Source organism: Sander vitreus, chromosome 15 (genome assembly GCF_031162955.1).
Source record: "Sander vitreus isolate 19-12246 chromosome 15, sanVit1, whole genome shotgun sequence".
Classification (NCBI taxonomy): domain Eukaryota; kingdom Metazoa; phylum Chordata; class Actinopteri; order Perciformes; family Percidae; genus Sander; species Sander vitreus.
The window spans coordinates 13,870,934-13,888,466 of record NC_135869.1 but is presented as its reverse complement, the minus strand read 5'-3'; the positions used below and the strand labels follow the sequence as shown (position 1 = coordinate 13,888,466).

The 17,533-nt window shown below is 41.1% G+C and overlaps 1 protein-coding gene and 1 long non-coding RNA gene across 2 annotated transcripts; one reads left to right on the top strand and one right to left on the bottom strand.

Moving 5' to 3' along the window:
- Window positions 1-2: 2 nt before the first annotated feature.
- Window positions 3-14,839, top strand: LOC144530438 (uncharacterized). Its single transcript, XR_013503109.1, has 7 exons — window positions 3-154; window positions 300-418; window positions 866-951; window positions 6,575-6,727; window positions 6,970-7,535; window positions 10,967-11,187; window positions 14,754-14,839. It is a non-coding gene; the product is annotated as an uncharacterized LOC144530438 (long non-coding RNA).
- On the bottom strand, window positions 9,413-15,889 carry wnt9b (wingless-type MMTV integration site family, member 9B). Its single transcript, XM_078270015.1, has 4 exons — window positions 15,656-15,889; window positions 14,744-14,997; window positions 12,845-13,110; window positions 9,413-11,412 (listed from the first exon to the last, which is right to left on the bottom strand). The coding sequence occupies exons 1-4, from the start codon at window positions 15,739-15,741 to the stop codon at window positions 10,951-10,953; spliced, it is 1,068 nt and encodes a 355-aa protein (XP_078126141.1). The 5' UTR covers window positions 15,742-15,889; the 3' UTR covers window positions 9,413-10,950.
- Window positions 15,890-17,533: the final 1,644 nt, after the last annotated feature.

Below are 17,533 nucleotides of genomic sequence, written 5' to 3'. Positions count from 1 at the left end.
GTACGGAAATGGGAAAGCGGAAGTTCTGTCGCGTCACCTGAAAGAGAGAGGGGGGGAATTAAGAGTGCTCACTCTGCCTCGATTTCTGGACACTGGAAATGAAATTACAGATATTTTGCTCCGGTAGCGGCTATTTCTCTGACATTTTTGTGAGGTAAGGAACGTTATAAGGATTATTACCCGTCATTAATAACATATTCAGTACTGTCTTTTGATCTCACGTGTGTGTTATTTGTTGTTTTTTTTGTTTTTGTTTTTGTTTTTAATTTACGATCTTTGGCTTGTACAATATGCTAAAGAAACACCTACTGTCTATGAGAAACACCACCTAGTGTCGACACCGCTCAGTAGCTTCCTCCTTCAGCGCGCTTTGGAGGAGGGTCTGGAAAAGCGAGCCTACTCAGTAGCAGACACACTGGTAGGAAAGCTAATACAAATCCCATCGTGTATTTACCTTTATGAATTGTCCTTTTTGGTTTTGAATCCTTAATGCTGTGATACATCACTAAGGTGAAACAGGACACAAATGTTAGCACTAAATGTCATGCAGGCTCACAACACCCTATTGTGGACAAGTCAACATTTCATTCTGGTTATTCAATTGATGCTAAACCCTCCAAAATGAAATCTAGGCTGCAGGCTATATTTTCCATTATATTTGATATTCTCTTAAACGCAGTAGCGGACAGGTGTGGTAGCAGAGATCATTTCCCCTAACCCAAGACAAACTCTGAGCGCATATAGCATAATCTGTTGACATGTAGACATGTGGCAGGAAAGACTCTGTGAAACATGTCCTGGGGCTAGCTTTTGTCAGCTCACACTCATTCTGTCTAATAAGTCTATCCTCCTTCTCCACGGATAGGTGTCAGAATATTCCTGCCTGCCCATCCAGAGGCTTCCTTCTTGCCTGCGGTCAGAGACACCAAAACTAATGATATCAAACTTTCAGTAAGTCACAGATCACTGTGGAGAGGATGCCTGAGGACGGAGACAGATTTGTTTGTGAAGTTTTGAGTACTGTGTGAAAGTGGCATGCTTGGATTTCCCAGAACAAGCTGGGAACATTTCACAATAGTTCATTGGTGATTTAGTATGAAGAAAATCATCCTGGGGTGCTGCCTGGCACCTTCACAAAACCACATATCAATCAAGTTGCTCCAACCCTCCATCATCTTACTGTCTACTACTAATTTGGGAGGGGAGAATCGATGAGACCAGGAGCAAGCAAAGCAAATCCGAGCATCCTTTAACCTAATTAGTGCAGTGAGCTGTTACAAGCTACTGTTTGCCAGTGCTAGCTGTATTTGTTTACCTCATTCAACGCAGCAATCAGAAGTCGGCCCAGGCAGTTTTCCGTGGCTGCCTGATGGTACTTGAGTTGATGGTTGTATCTTCAGGCTAGACACTTCTCAACAGAGGTCCTTTTCACCCACCCCCACATGTCAGAAACCTTGAGATCATTTCATGCCACTTCTTGCTCTCGCTGTTCACCGTTTTCGGTTGTCATAACACATCCCCAGGGCATTGGTTGGATGTGCACAGCTTTAACCTGTTGCTCAGAGTAGAGAAGATGTAGAGAAAGGGAGAAATAAGGCCCTCTTCAAACCATTTCCAAACAGAACATGAGGCACATTTATCTCTCTCTCTCTCTCTCTCTCTCTCTCTCTCTCTCTCTCTCTCTCTCTCTCTCTCTCTCTCAAGGTCGCAGGGTTCTCTGTCTGTCCTTTATCTTTCAGCCCTGAGGAAAGGATGAGATGAGCTTACTGGTTTTCCTCCACACCTGAGCACCACGGGCACAAAATGAAATCCAGACTCCAGGTGTGGAGCATGATCACGCCACTCCGACTGACCGAGAGATCATATGTGGTTAGACCTTGTTTGTCGCTTTTATAGTTTAATGTACATTCAAAGTTAGGGTTCTGTCCAGTTGTTACCTCCACAAAGGAAGTTGCTTCTTAGGTCGTGTGTGTGTGTGTGTGTGTGTGTGTGTGTGTGTGTGTGTGTGTGTGTGTGTGTGTGTGTGTGTGTGTTTGTGTTTGTGTGTTTTATCAGTACATCTCAAATTTAGTTTTTTTACATGCTTCAAGAAAGTTTCTTCTAAAGTTAGCTAGCTTTAAATTGCACAAAGTGCTTTACTTGAGTTACATTCTAATATTGGTGCTCTTATTTGAATAAAAAAAGACACATAAAGTGCACATGTATCCCATAATTGTCTATCTTATATGTATTTTAAAGCAGACCTGGTTCCAGATTCAGAAATGTTTATGTATTCACATTTAACAAATTTAGAGCCTTGGTGGATATAAGTGTTAGAATGAGATTCATGTGAGCACAGAATATTAAGTAAAAGTGTGTGCGTGCGTGCGTGCGTGCGACCTCCTCACTGGATCGTCAAAGAATTCCATTTCCTGGTGAAAGGCTTTGGTCCTTTGGGGTCTCCAGCTGGAACCAAACAAAATTTAGCACTGGATCAGTGTCTCTGTACTGGTTAGACAACAGCAGAGTTGTTATTTTGTAGGGAAGAAAGCACTCAGTGTACTCCGTGACTACCCCCCTCAATAACACTGTTTTGTTTATCAAGAGAAAATTATATGTTATTGAATCACTTTTACACAACATACTTAATGATGTTTTCCAGGCAATATAATACATCATAACTCTTTAATGATTGCCCAAGACAGACAGAGTGAAGAAGCCAATTATGAGGAGCAAAATTGCCTTGGGTCAACAATTTTTGGATACCAGTCATTTTTTGAAGGCACACGGATCTTCTCACTCCCCCCGAGGGAGATGATCCACTCTTCTTTGAAGCTGTGATGAGACGCTGAATGAAAGCAAATGAGGGCCTGTCAGAAATGACAGGAGAAACTCATAAGCTCCCAGCGTCTCAGGGGTTTCTGCTGGGAAAGGGGTGCAGATGCGGGGCCAGAGGGGTGGCCAGGGGTGGCACAGGCCCCCTCCCCTGGAAGCTGATTCTACCAGAGTAAGAAGGTGATAGGTACTGTTAGTTGGCTTGTTAGTATCAGAACCTCTGTATGAAGCGACATCACAAAGTCATACAACCACAAAGAGATGTAAAATGACTAGAAAGAGACAAAAACGGCTGTGAAGACATGCAAAACAGCCACAAATGGAAAAAAACTCAAATGACTACAAAAAGACGCAAAACAATCCCAAAGAGACACAAAACAGCTGTGAAGAGATGCAAAACAACCCCAAAAAATGCAAAACGACCACAAGGAGATTTCAAATGAATACAAAATGCAAAAGAACCACAAAAAATGCAAAACAACTACAAAGAAGCAAAACAACCATAAAGAAATCACAATCACAGAGAGATGCTAAATGACCATAAAATGATGCAAAATGTCTACTGTAGTTGTTCTGTATCTCATTTAGTTCTGGTGTCTTGCATGTGTATATAGAAGGGTGGGGGACCTTTTACATGTCTGTGTCCAGGGGTCTGTTGTTGTCTCATAATCTGTCCATGGCTGTAGGTTATTTGGAGTTACAGACAGTAGCTATTTACTGATATTAATCATGTTAGAATATTTAAAACATTTTATTTGACATTTATTTATTGCAATTTAATTTATTGAGTGGACAAAGCGATGCCTTTCTCGATAATGGAAGGTGATCAGCCTCATGGTTTCCTGCTAAACTTCCAGCTTTATTTTGTCTGACCTCAAATAGCATAGATTGATAATACAGCTGTCAGACACACTCACTCTCTCTCTCTCTCTCTCTCTCTCTCACACACACACACACACACACACGCATAGAACCCTGTGGCCATACCACCTGTGACACCCAGACCTCTGAGGATGAGAGGTGCCGTCAACCCCTGCGGTCGGATGACGGCTCAGCCAAGATGGGAACACAAACAGCAACATGGCATGGAGCACTACACTGGGCTTCCCCTGCCTGACAGCTTCCCGCCCACAGTCATGCACCCACTCACAACCACACTCTCATCATGACCAAGTCAGTTAGCCAGAGAGTGCGGTTCACAGAGCTCAAAAGTTAATAGATTTTGATGGCACATTATTGTGTATCTGAATCCTTTAATGACAGTGAGGATTTAATAAGTAAGAGCACTCCTGGACATAAAGCCAACAGATGGCATAATTGTGTAGCTGCAGATATTACAAATAATCACAGACAGCATTCCAGACTTATTTTCTAGAGGTGTTGCTGGTTGAGAGAACACATAGTCTTCCCTTATCTGTGTTTTTCTCCATTGCATATTGTTGATCTGGGAAAGTTTTGTTTTAGTTGTAATGGAGGTCAGTGTGTGTGTGTGTGTGTGTGTGTGTGTGTGTGTGTGTGTGTGTGTGTGTGTGTGTGTGTGTGTGTGTGTGTGTGTGTGTGTGTGTGTGTGTGTGTGTGTGGCTGAGAGAAAGGCAGAGGAGTACCATATATTGAGCATGGGGAGTCAGTTATGAAGGTACATGAGGTCTTATCATGTGCTATCACAGCGGCTGCAATGAAAACCCTGCTGTTTGCGATGCAGGTGTTTCAGGTTCATGGGAACAGACTCCCCCAGGAGTTTCTCAGTGTGTGTGTGTGTGTGGGGTGGGGGGTAGGGGGGGTTCCAGTATACATCTGTAGGGTATTTTGCTGTGTGAAATACAAATATACCATATTGTTTAAAGAAGCCAGCTATAGTGATGGTTGTCAGTGTGACAAGTAAACCAATAAGAAGGCCACAGCGCCGGTTAGTCTCCTGGTGAACAGACAACAGAGTAGAGCTGAACCGACAACACAGTAGAGCTGTAGCGACGATTCATTTAATTATCAATGAATCTGTTGATACGTTTTTTTGATTAACTGATTCATCATTTGGTCTATAAAATGTCAGAAATAGTAAACAAGACTCAGAGCCTACAGCCACACTAGGAGGTTGTACTTAGGCACTAAAATGCTAAATGCTAACATGCTCACAATAACAAAGCTAACACGCTGATGTTTATCAGGTGTAATGATTACTATGTTTACCATAGTTTAGGATGTTAGCATGCTAACATTTGCTAATTGGCTGCTTCAGCTGTAGTTGTTATAAACCAAATTATTGGACAAATTAATATTTTGACCTGATAATGGCGCTAGAGTCACCAAGGTAAGTAGGATGTAATTTGCAGCCAGGGTCAGTCTAGCAACTCTCCGTTGGTTTGCGAGCTGGAAAAACCAAATTCTGGTCAGGCCAATCACATCGTATATAGAGTCGGTGGACAGGCTTTACATAAGCATTAACATATCCCTGCTACTTGAAAACAAAGAAGATGGCTGCTGCTGCTGGCGAACAGCGGTCTTTCGAATCTGTTTTAGCCGTGACTCTGGAAAACTTGGAGTTAAGCACTGAAGTCATTCTTAAAAAAGGAAGATGTGTTTGGAGTTTTGCCGACCGGATACGGAAAAGGTTTAATCTATCAACTAGCGTTGCTCTGGTTGGCTATGAGTGCAGAAGGAATTTGAAAGACAACCGTTTATCCCGCCCCTCGGATTGAGCCGTGCCAATGGTGAGTTCAAGACCCAACATCTTGATGTGGGTCTGGCTTGTCAGGCTAAAAGTTGACTAAAAAGAGGAATAAAAAAATTCTCTTTTGGAAATTGATCTTAATGCCTTAATTAAAAAAAGGACACCAATTTTCTTTGTGAATGAATAATATATCGTAAATAAATAAATGTTCCTTCCATAAGATCATCTCTCAATGCAAATCAAACCAGCTATTAGGCTAACTGAAATAAAACCATGCCAATCTCTAGGTATGGTTATGTGATGATGTGGGGCTATTTTAATTCCAAAGGCCAAGGGAACTTTATCAGGATGCATAGTATCCTGGATCCATGAAATAACTGGCCTTTATAAAATAAAAATCTGCCTGCCTCTATGGGCATTTAACATGGGGTGTGTATACTTATGCCCCCTGTATTTTAAGGAAGAACATGAATTAATTACGATACATTATTCATTCACAAAGATAATTGGTGTCCTTAAAGGTTGGAATTTTCCTACTTTTTTTTTAATTAAGGCATTAATTAATTTCCAAAAGATTATTTTTTTATTCCTCTTTTTAGTCAACTTTAGCATGGGTTCATAAACTTATGAGCACCACTGTGTGTGTGTATATATATATACATATATATATATATATATATATATATATATATATATATATACACATATATATATATATATATATATATACACATATATATATATATATATATATATATATATACATATATATATATATATATATATATATATAATGTATATGTATGTTTTGAGAAACTGGAAGCAACCATTTAATCAGTTATCAAAATAGATGCCAATGGAATTTATTTATTGAATTAATTGACTAATTATTTCAGCTCTAGAAGAGAGGGTGAGGAGGAAGGCTCTGTATATCACGCAGACACCTTCACATCATCTGTTCTCCAGGCTAGACTCTGGTAGACACTACAGGCTACTTCTGGAAATAAATACTTTTTTTGTCTGCTTACATTTTGCATATTATATTTGATTACTATTCATACTATAATTAACTTATTTTCCTTCTGTCCTCAGGTGAAAATCCATCATTTCAACCCTGCTGCCTCCTCAATTGACCATCACACATGTGTGCATCTTCTCTACACCCGTGCATCTCATCACCCATTGTGAGGAACTCAGGCACCATCCCAGTCCACCACAGCCTCTGCGTTAGGCCCCCCCATAGAGGTATGCACTCAGCCTTGTCATAGCTCTAGGCAGTGCATGTTCTTGTTGTGGGTTGAGCAATTGCATTAGTCATTTCACATTCCAAATTCCTACCCCATGGTGTATTCACAAATCTCTCTCTCTCTCTCTCTCTCTCTCTCTCTCTCTCTCTCTCTCTCTCTCGCTTTTCCCTCTTTTGTGCACCAAATCCATTTCCCTCCTCATCCTCTTCATCATTTAATTTTATCTATGTGCCATGTCAGGGTGTTTGTGGGGATTAGTCCCAGCACTGATGCTATCTAAGCACCTTCTCTTCAGAGGCGGAAGTCTTGTAGGGTTTAGATGTTTGACCTGAGGCTCAGAGGTTCCGATTACAGGACGGGACTGCGCTTTGTGTCCTTGAGCAAAGTATCTACCAAGCCTTTTACGCTTCAGTTAACATCTACTGTTCTTACACAAATGAGTAATGTATAAACCTGAAAGCTGTGTATGTTGCTTTGGATAAAAAAAATGTTGCCAAACAAAGCAAATATAATACATACAGTATCTCAAAAAAGGCCTCAGCTCAGGTGTGCCAATTCATCTTCATCCATCAGAGCACACTGCTGCAGCACAGCCCGACATAGTAACCTTTACCTGAACCAGGCCGATGCAGACACAAGAGATAGTGTTACCACCAGCGTCACTCTACATTGTCTATGTCATTCAGTGTCTCAGGGTTACAGAGAGAAGTTCCAGCAGCTCCAGCATCCAGCAGGCCGACCGCCCGCACTGGAAAACCTGACTACAAACACACACTCACATATCACTCCTACTAAAGTGACCACAGGTGTGCACATGGCAAGTATGCACACACACATATGCAAACACCTTTCTGCCCTCACCTGTCTCCTGTCAGGACTGTCTCAAACACACACATAGGAGCTTGCATATTGCACCCCTGCTCCGTCCAACCCCCCACCCCGCTCAAAGCAGCCACCCTCAGGGCTTGTGCGTGCGAATCCGGTTGTGGACTCAGCAGCCCCCATCGCTGCACCCCTTCCACTCAGGGTAGTGAGGGAAATGAAGGCTTTAGGAGTTCATTATAAAACAACAGCAGCAGCAGCAGGGGATAGGCCTCCTGGGGCCACAAACTACCCCTTCTCATCCCTCCATCCTCATCTTTTTCTTTTATGTCCTTCAATATCTCAACCCCGATCCACCCTGCATTCTGCGACACACTCCTCTCTCTTATCCCACAGCTCTGCTGAGAAGAACATGGCTTGTTTTAAATACAGCATTTCATGTTGAACAAAGTTAAATATTGATCCATAATATTAAAATATGACGAGTTAATATAGTGAGTCAGTAGTCTCAGCGTATGAACTTGTTTGACCTGACGGCTGACGCATTTATGTATCACTGAACTGAAGTTTTTTTTTCTTTATTGTCTTAGAGGGAAACTTAATATTGAAGCAAAGGGTACAAGTAAAGGTTTATATTGGTAATATAATGTTATTAGATAGACAAAAACACCACATATTTCAAAAATGTCAACTGTTCATGAGCTAAGAAAAAGCTGCTTGTTTTGAGCTTTGTGACAAATGTATTTTTCAGCCAATCCAGTAGAGTTTAAAATGGTGTTTATAACTTTAGAAGTGGAAGGATTTTCTCAACCTTTAAAGGAACACAAAATCCTTCAGTTTATCGGAAAAATTAAAAACGCACCAGATTTAGAGATACAGGGTTTTCATTCTGGAACGATAAGATTTTTAGTGCTGAAGAAAATATATCTTTGTTTTGTTTTTTAGCAATTATCACATTTTAGGAATCTAAAAAGAGATAGTAGAGTAGAAAGATTGATGATTATTCTCTCTTTTACATGAGGAAAACCTTTTAGCCTTACTTATTAACATTTGTCATATGGCTGGAATTAATGGACATTTGGCTCATCTCATAGTTTTATCACATTTTATTGTTAATAAAAAAGGGCTGATTTTTGTCATGCAGTATACTCATGACACTGAGAGATAATTTGCTCCAACAATATAATATATTGCACAACCATGATAGAGATTTTTAAGGTCATTAAACTTAGTAACTTTTAAATTGTCCTATAATTCACTGCAATACTTGGCGTCTCTGGTTGATGATCTAATAAGGAATAATAATGTGTAATCATAGTAATTAGAGAGCAACATCAAAAGCACCAGAGCACACACACCATAAATACCTCATACAATAGCCCTCTGTATGCTGTGGGTTCACTGATGTTTTGCAAATGAGTGGAACGTTATGATTCACAGATAATAGCATATAAACTGCTCTCATCGTCATTCTGGGGCAGCACAATGTTACTTTCTAATGGTGAATCGAGGGTCAAACGCTCTGTAAGACAGCATTCTTCTGAGTCATTGTCATTGGTCATTGGTTGGTGTGCTGGCTAGAGGCACAGCACCTGTATGCGTGTCCTCCACTCAGCCCTCGCCTTTTACTGGGCGCTTGAGGGTGATGCAGCCAGACCACAGTCCTTTTAGATGAAAAGGAGGGCAGGGCAGTATCAGCAGGAAGTGGTTTTGCTCGATAGATGCAGGGCACAGAGTTTCAGGCAGGTGTATTGCTGTTGCGTGTGGAGTGTGCGTGCATGTGTGTGTGAGAGCACGGTTAAGGGTATGTGCCTGCGGCTACTGAACAAGACACAACAAACACACAGCTCTTACAAATGTATGTCCATTTAATAATCTTATTTATTTTAAATAAGAAAGTAATGCAACAAGATTAAAAAAATACATTTGAAATCTGGAGATATGTATTACCAAATTCAAAAGAACTGTACAACAATCTAAAATATGATCTTTAAAAACTAATGCAAAGGACAGGACATAATTCTGCATAGCTCATAAATCTTACTGATATTTGCCAAAAGATGAAGTGAGGTAGAAAAATACGATTCCACATTGTCATATGCCTGGAGCCCTGACATGAATTATATTCATATCATATATATATATATATATATATATATATATATATATATATATATACAGTTTAGAATCACTCAAACAAAACATAAACTGGCCAATAAAATAAAGCCTTGGGTGTAACGTGCACTTTTGACTTGGATGTAAGGATAAGTGAGTAAACATGGGGATTTTCCTTGATTAGCAATTTGGGAAAATGAGGAGCACGATTAGCCCACTTCAAAGGCATTTGGAACAAAGATGTGGCTAAATTAGACTTTGAAGACCAAATAGTTCTGGCAGGCAATTTTAAACTTTAAAGTATAGCATTGTGTGTGCTTCTATAAATAGAAGAAATACAAGAGGAGGGGTGGTATGTTCAGAAATTAAGCATTTTTCATTCTTTTGTTTTTCAAAGACAGTGTTTGGTGTTTCCCTCACTATTACCCCGTGTAGTTCCCTTTGTTCTGTTGAGCAGACATTACATGTAGAGATTTCCATAGACATTTCCATAAGAGCAACTGAAACCCAGCTTGTTTCTTTACACAATAACCCTGTTAATGCTTGTTACAATGTATATCAGTGGCACCCCTCAAAGCTTCCAGTGATTCTGTTTAAACATATATTTAGACCTATAGATTTTTATAACGTCTATGATTAATTACATACTTTGTATCATATGTAGCAAGAGCAACTTAAGTGCTTTTTAATCAGAAATGAACTCCTAACATTTCTCCACAGCAGACAGAAAGACAGACAGGTGGATTCCGTTTAAGGCCATTTTAGCCTTAGTGGCAATTACAAGAAGGTTAAAGTATAAAGCAGCAGTACAACAGATACAATGACTGATACAATAAATAGTCAAGTGGAAGGGGCCAATGTAATTACAATACAACAAAGTCAGTGTCAGAGATCCCCTGCAGACGGGGTTTGAAGTCGTACTGCTGGTGACATCCAGTCCAGTACCTGTTTTAAGAGCTCATTTCCCCTACGTCCCAGAGGAAAGGGAATTCAGTGCATCCAGCAAGAGAAAAGCAGAGTAGTTTGAAAACATCCTCACCTACAGTAAGCTGCTGCGTATCAAATCAGTGATGATTAGCAAATAACCAGTAATATTATAATGTTACAATTGTGTGTATTCCTCCCCAAATCACATGCAGGCCAGATTGGAGATCTGCAAAGACATGCTCTGGTGTGAGATCCCTCAATGAATTGTCTATAGGAGCTTATAGTTCAGCCATGTCAATATTTCAGGTCAATGATGAACTCTTTGTCGCTCTCATATTTCTTCTATCTTATCATTTGTTATGCGTTTTTGCAGGTGTACACCTCCTCCTCTCTCACACATGTCTGACACTCCACGTGGCAGCACCAGCGTACCTGGCAGTGGCAGGACAGGCTGGTGAGGCGCATGGCTGTGTTGTAACCACGTCCACAGCACATACTCTGACAACTGGTGTCTTTGGCACATGACCGGCCGCCTGTACCCGGGGAGTAGCGCGAGGGCCTGCAGAAGCTGGGGGAGTCTTCCAGGTAGACCAGGTCAGTAGTACGAAGGCTCTGGCCGTGGCGACGGGGCCCAGCGAGCTCCGTCTCCCCGGTGGCTGCGTTGGTGACACTCAGCACTCGCACCGCGGTGTCATACCTGTACTTCAGCAGCCGTCCAGTGTCATGGAAAGGAGACAGCTGCTTCCAGCAAGTCCGTACGGCACAAGAGCCGGAGACACCATGACACTTGCAGGTTGTTTTCAGCCCACTCTTCACTGCCTGAGATGTGAGGAAAAAAAGCAAGGGAGGGGAAGAAAATGCAGAGATGTCAGTTCTTTCAGTTTGATTCATTACCTGGCCCCTTATCTGGGAGGTCTATCTGGACAGAGTGAGACAGTTTCTTGCAGGGTGGGTAGAGGGTTAGGAGTGGTGGTCTGGGCTCGTGCGTCTTTAGCCCACCTTAGTCAAAAATTTGACATAATGGATTGAGGGGGACTGTTCAGAATGTCGTATTTCATTTACCTCACATTTCTCACTTGGACAGCTCTTGCAATTTTTTTTCTCAATGTGTTGAAACTAGCTCTGTCTGCTTTTCTCCTGTCTCTTTCCTCAAGCCCGAGGCATTAGTGACAAACGGTGCAGACAGTGGAATCTCTCCACCCTGTTCTTTGTACATGCCTGCTCATGGAAAACATTGATAAGAATTTCTGTGCAAGAAGTGCCAAAAAAAATGTAGCAGCGTTTTGCCATGGTGCCCCCTGATTTAGGTTAATAGTTCACTGAGCTTGATGGTCAGTGATGAGAGCGCGATCACTCAGCCTGAGAGCTGCTGTCTTGGCGGGGGCCAGAGACAGGTCATACAGAGGGAGCCAGAGGGTACTTCTGGGTTTAAAAGTGCTGCTCAGTTCCTCCCTTTGCAGGTATGAACCCCTCAGGGGCTTCAGAGCACCATTACTGAAAGATGAGGGGGGTGCCGACCACTTCATGTTTCTGTTAACACGACTCGTGGTCTCTTCTCGGCCACATTGGTGTAAAGTGAGGAAAACATTTAACTCAGTAAAGATGAGATAAGACTGATGCTTTCAGTTCTTCCTGTTGTTTCTTTCTGGCTCTCCCTAGGTGTGAGCTTAAGGAGTAGGACCCTGGGGCCTGCCATTTCAGAGCAACACAGTGGTGGTTATGAACATTAGGTGGATTTATGAAGAGCCCAGTGATCCAGTAAGTGGAAAAAAATGCTCGCTCGTATATTAAAAAGAGGCCTCGGTTATAATCGTTCTCTCCGACATGAGACCTTTAATTTTCTGTAGGCCCGCACAGCAAGCTTTATCATGTCTAAGAACACCTGGCTCCAACGATCCCACAGCCGTCCTGACTCCCTGCTGCACTGCCTCACCCTCTGTCTCTTTATTATCCTCCAAGGCCAACGACGGCAGCAAATAAAGGGGCATTTGTCTGGCTGGCACTGTGAAAAATATGCAGTTGAGATTTACAATTCTGTATCGTCTGATGGTGCTGGAGTGTGCCAGAGGTAAAATTGTAGTGTAAAATTGCAGCCCAACTAATTGAGCTAAGTGTGGCTCAGGTATAGGTGATGTTTGTGATGCCTTGGCCTCGGGAGGCAACTGCATCATAAAGGGAAGAGGGGGCTGTTTTGCTGAAGCACATCGGATGCAATATTTCTACTCCTTTGGCTTTATTTGTTCACACTCACCCGAATTCCAACGTTGATGTTGTGGGCGTCAACTTGAGCCCTCAGGTCCTTGTTGACCTTCTTTTGGCCGAGGAACTTCTTGAGAAACTTGGTGCTATATTTCAGGTTGTCCCCGCAGACCCCCCACTGCCACGCTTCTCGATGCTGGATCCCGGGGGAGTCGTCACATGTGCACCTCTCCATTCGGCCTGAGCTGCACGCTTTGGCGAGTGCATGGGTTAGAGCCGCAGAGGACACTGCCAGTAGGAAGGCAGTCTCCTTGAATGCTGGGATAGATGTAAAAGACAGTTTGTCTATATCTAGGACCGATTTAAAGAGCTGAATTTACAAAGCTTTTAATGCAAGAGCTATTTTTGTCATTAAAAACATGTTCTGACTGCAAACTGTGTATAGCTTAAGGGATTAATTCATAGTTTACAATCATCCAAATGCCTTTTGTGCCACTGAGTAAGCCTTTAAGCCAAAATGTTTACAAAGAGCTCACTACGTTGTCATGGTTTGCTACAACCTCAGCATTATTCTGCAAAATGGCATGGGTAATAATTCCTCTTCTTTCCTTTTGGTTACACACTGTTATTTGCTTCACCCAGAGCCATCACCAGGGTATATTTTGATCCAATTAATTATTATTTTGACTAGGAAGGATTTTCCCAGATGAAAGTGGATAATCATGCCACCCTTTTCCTCTCTGAATGGGCGCTTTCCCGAGATAAAAATAACCACGGGGCTTGAGCACTCTCCACCACACCACATTTCTTGGCTTTCTACTCCCTCATTACCTCCATGCTGACCTGTTCATGTTCTCCCACACACTGATATCCATATGCATAAAGCATTTTCTGTGCACAGCAGACCTGCAGAGGACTTGAGCTATATCCGATATGGTGATTTAGTATGGCATATCTTAAGTGTAGCTAATCAATGGTTGAATCAGGTCATGGAAAAAGTATTTAAATACACTACTTTTTGAAAACTTTTTTCAGGGGTTGTATCAAGTCAAGGGAGTGTGCAGAACATCTTAAGTTACACACAATAAAAGAAAAAGGATTTAGAGTCACAAACGCTTTGGTGTTACAGTTGCTCGAAGTACACAAGAATGACTTTAAATCACATAGTCACTTTGTCACAACTCTAAAAAAGAAAAGAAATGGTATACTAGCAATCTCTCCAAATGTTAGATAAAAGTTAATAGAAAAGATATATATATAAACTTTCTATAAAATCAGGGCCGAGTAAGGAAAAAAGGCAGCAACAACCAATACAAACAACATTTGATAGTCTAAAAAACATTTTGTATGTGTTTTATTATTAAAGAGTTAGACATTATATATTAACTGATATTCATTTTATACTATTTTTTTGTGATAATTAACACGATTCTATATGGAAATGTTACTTTAAATGTTTACATTTTACCACATCCCTGTGTTGACATGTGGATTATGAGTCACACCATTGATTAAAAAATAAATCTGTATTTTTTATTAAAGGTAGACCGCAATCATGTTTGATTACTGTCTCCAGTCTTGGCCCAAAACTTTTGTTCTCAACTTACTACAAGTTTTTTCTGTAGATAATCATTTTGTTTTAAGATAAATGGATGTTGCCATCAGCGTCAGGGCCATGCAGGCAGATGTGGCTCAGCACCCCATTTTGGTATCTTGCTCAGAGACACACAAAAAAACATACCGCGTGTCATCTAAGTGGATGTAGATTAAAAAAAATGGCAGCTATGCACCTGTCTCACTTGATGTAAATAAAGATTAAGATAAATAAAGACAAAATACACAAAAGGGACTGCACAACTGGGTGGTGTCAGGTTTGAGCCCAGCAAGTCGCTTTAGATGACGGATCAACAAAGTGCTAAAACTGTAAAGCGTGTTGAAATTGTATTCTTACCTCTTTTCAGAAGGCTTCCCCGGCCGTCCAGACTGCAGTTCCAGCGCTCATTCCTGAACTGATACCGACACTCCAGGAGACTGAGGCGCACCGACTCCCTCAGCGTCTCGGCCAGACCAGGCTCCCTGCGACACAGCCTCTTCTGCCGCCTGGTCAGAGTCATCTGCTCGCACTGCTTCAGGTGGGCCTTGCCTGTCGGAGGTTCATTGGAAAACGGACCTGGTAAAAACACCAAGGGTTCCCGACCTGTCAGCCTTGGAGAGGAGTGAAACAACAAAGTCCGATGAGTTGCATTTGTAAGTTGGTCTTTGATAAATGCAGTGCATAAATGCATCTAACTTTGACATAAACTGTAGGTATATATGGCTACTATTAGGCTACGGTGAAACATTTTCCAATAATTATTCCATCACTGCCGTTATTATTAGACCTAATAGAAACATGTGACGAATTTGTTGTTTTACGCTGTTTACTCAGTCTTGCCACCTGAAAAAAGTTAATTTACTCCGTCAGTAAAATTAAACTAAAAAATATGGGGTTTTATTTTTTCTGATTTATAACACTGTAAACAATAAAAATCTATACACGGGTAAAAGGAACGGTAATTTAACAAATCCAGGAAAACGCGTAAGAATAGCCAAATAATTCAGATTAATTTGGTTGAGATACATCTTAAATTACCACTTGTAAGGGAAATAGTATATTGCAACAAATTAGCATGACAATTTAAAAAAAATAAACCGTAGCGGTTTCGAACAACACAACAGTTTACCTCAATAGTATGCGCACAATTACGCGTGCGTAATTTGGCTAAAGTTTGTAATGGTTATCGGTTTGATTTCCTCTAAGGGTTAAAACAACAAAGGCAACCAATAAATGTGATGAACAGAAGTAAAAAGCAAATCGGCTGACCCAAAATAAGCTGCAGTGTGCGAGAGGAGGATGCAGAGTGCAAAGAGTCGCAATAAGCAGGCGGTCCGTGGGAGCCTGGAGCGCATGGTGCCGGGTTGGCGCTGCTCTTCATCTCGCTGATTCTTCAACGGAGAAAGTCTGTGCCGTTTGGTCGGCGCACCTCTTTAAGCGGCCCCACATGTACACAGACTTTCAATCCGGTGCGACAGGCCCAGTGGTCCGCTGGGAGGCAGGGCCCTTTGCTGGAGAGGAGGGGGGGACATCATCTTGCTGCAACCTTATTGGATTCTCTCATTATTGTTACTGTATATTCCCTCCCACTGCAACGCCACCCAGGTGGCCGAAGCTGCAAAATGACTGGGTTTATCTGCTGTGATATAGAAATCTGGAATACTCTGGGTACCCATCACTAGGATGCCATCCTAGTTAAATCGGGACATTTTAGGGAAACTTGGTATTTAAAAACTCCTTTCTCTGATGTCAGAGCTTTTATTTGTGGTCAGTAGGTCTCAACTCATTAAGTTATCAACTAACATTTTTCACTCAGTTTACATTTTTTGCATAAATTGCCTGTTCTGTTGATCAGTAGTCTTAGAAAGGATATTCATCATATTTAAAAGTGGTTTCATGATCAGAGCCCGAAGCTCCACCAGACCTGAAGTTTAACCCACAAGGGCAGCATACATCCACCCTGAAGTGTCCTTGACCATGGATAAAGCAAAAGAGAATTTCCCCATTTTAGACATATAAGTTATTACATTATAATCATTGCTTTTAGACAGCAAAATCCACCAATCTTGCAAACAAATTAAAGCACAGCATTCAAGAGAACCATATGGATGAGATGTAAATGATCCATGAAGCCTGAGATTAAAGGACACAACCATGCAGTATATTATTAAAGGACCTATAGCCTGTTCTTCCAGTCAAACTACACACTCCATGTACTTTCAAACTTCATTGGTCCTTTAGAGAAAAAACAACCATGGATAGAGCCCCACCTAGTGGATTCAATATAGAAATTCAATCTGTGAACATGAATGAATTTAAAAGTAGGAGTTGAGGAGAGGTAGCAGATTGTTTTTTTTATTGATTAATTAATCATTTGCTTGAAATCACAATTTCGTAAAGCCAAAGGTGATGTCTTCAAATGTCTTGTTTTGTCTAACTATATAATCATAAATATTATCATATAATATCATATAAAACAGAGAGAAGCAGCAAATCCACTTAATTGTGAAATTGGAGACAGAGTATTTGCCATGTTTATTATATGATTAATTGATTATCAAAATAGTTGCTGAGTATTTGCTGTCCATCCCCATAATCCAGATGAGGAAAGATGCTTTAGATTCAATATTTTGTAAATATTAGCACCAATGAAATACTTGTGAGGTACGTAGTGGTTGGTACAAGGTAAAGAAGTTCAGAGGATAAGGTTGTAACAAATTTGCGTTTTGGAGTTACCTAGAAATAATTTACACAATCACTAGGCTACTATCCTACAGGGTTCAGAAAGGGGGCCTTAACCTTTGACAACCGTGAAAGGGGGCCAAACTAAGAGTGACACTGTGACAAATTTGTCCTTACATTTTTTTTTTCTTCTTTTCTCTTTGTAATGTATAGTGTTAAAAGTGACCATAACCCAATAACGTTTCTCACTCTCCTCCTTCCTCCTGTGGGTGTTTTTATGACATATGTATCATCTCCAAATGATATGATGCGCCACACAGTTATAATGAAGGGAGAACTTAGCTATAAATCCATACCCGTTTTGTTGTTGTACCAGGCTGTAAAAGTGTTTAATTCTGCTGGAAAGGCGTGCATTTCAACCATAGACTGTCAATGATTTCAACATGGGGGGTCTATGGGGATTGA

Coding starts and splice junctions, on each gene's coding strand:
- wnt9b (XM_078270015.1), bottom strand. CDS start 15,741: ATGCGCTCCAGGCTCCCACGGACCGCCTGCTTATTGCGACTCTTTGCA. Junction 14,998..15,655: donor CACACTGCAGCTTATTTTGG/GTCAGCCGATTT, acceptor CTCCTCTCCAAG/GCTGACAGGTCGGGAACCCT. Junction 11,413..12,844: donor ACATCAACGTTGGAATTCGG/GTGAGTGTGAAC, acceptor CTCACATCTCAG/GCAGTGAAGAGTGGGCTGAA.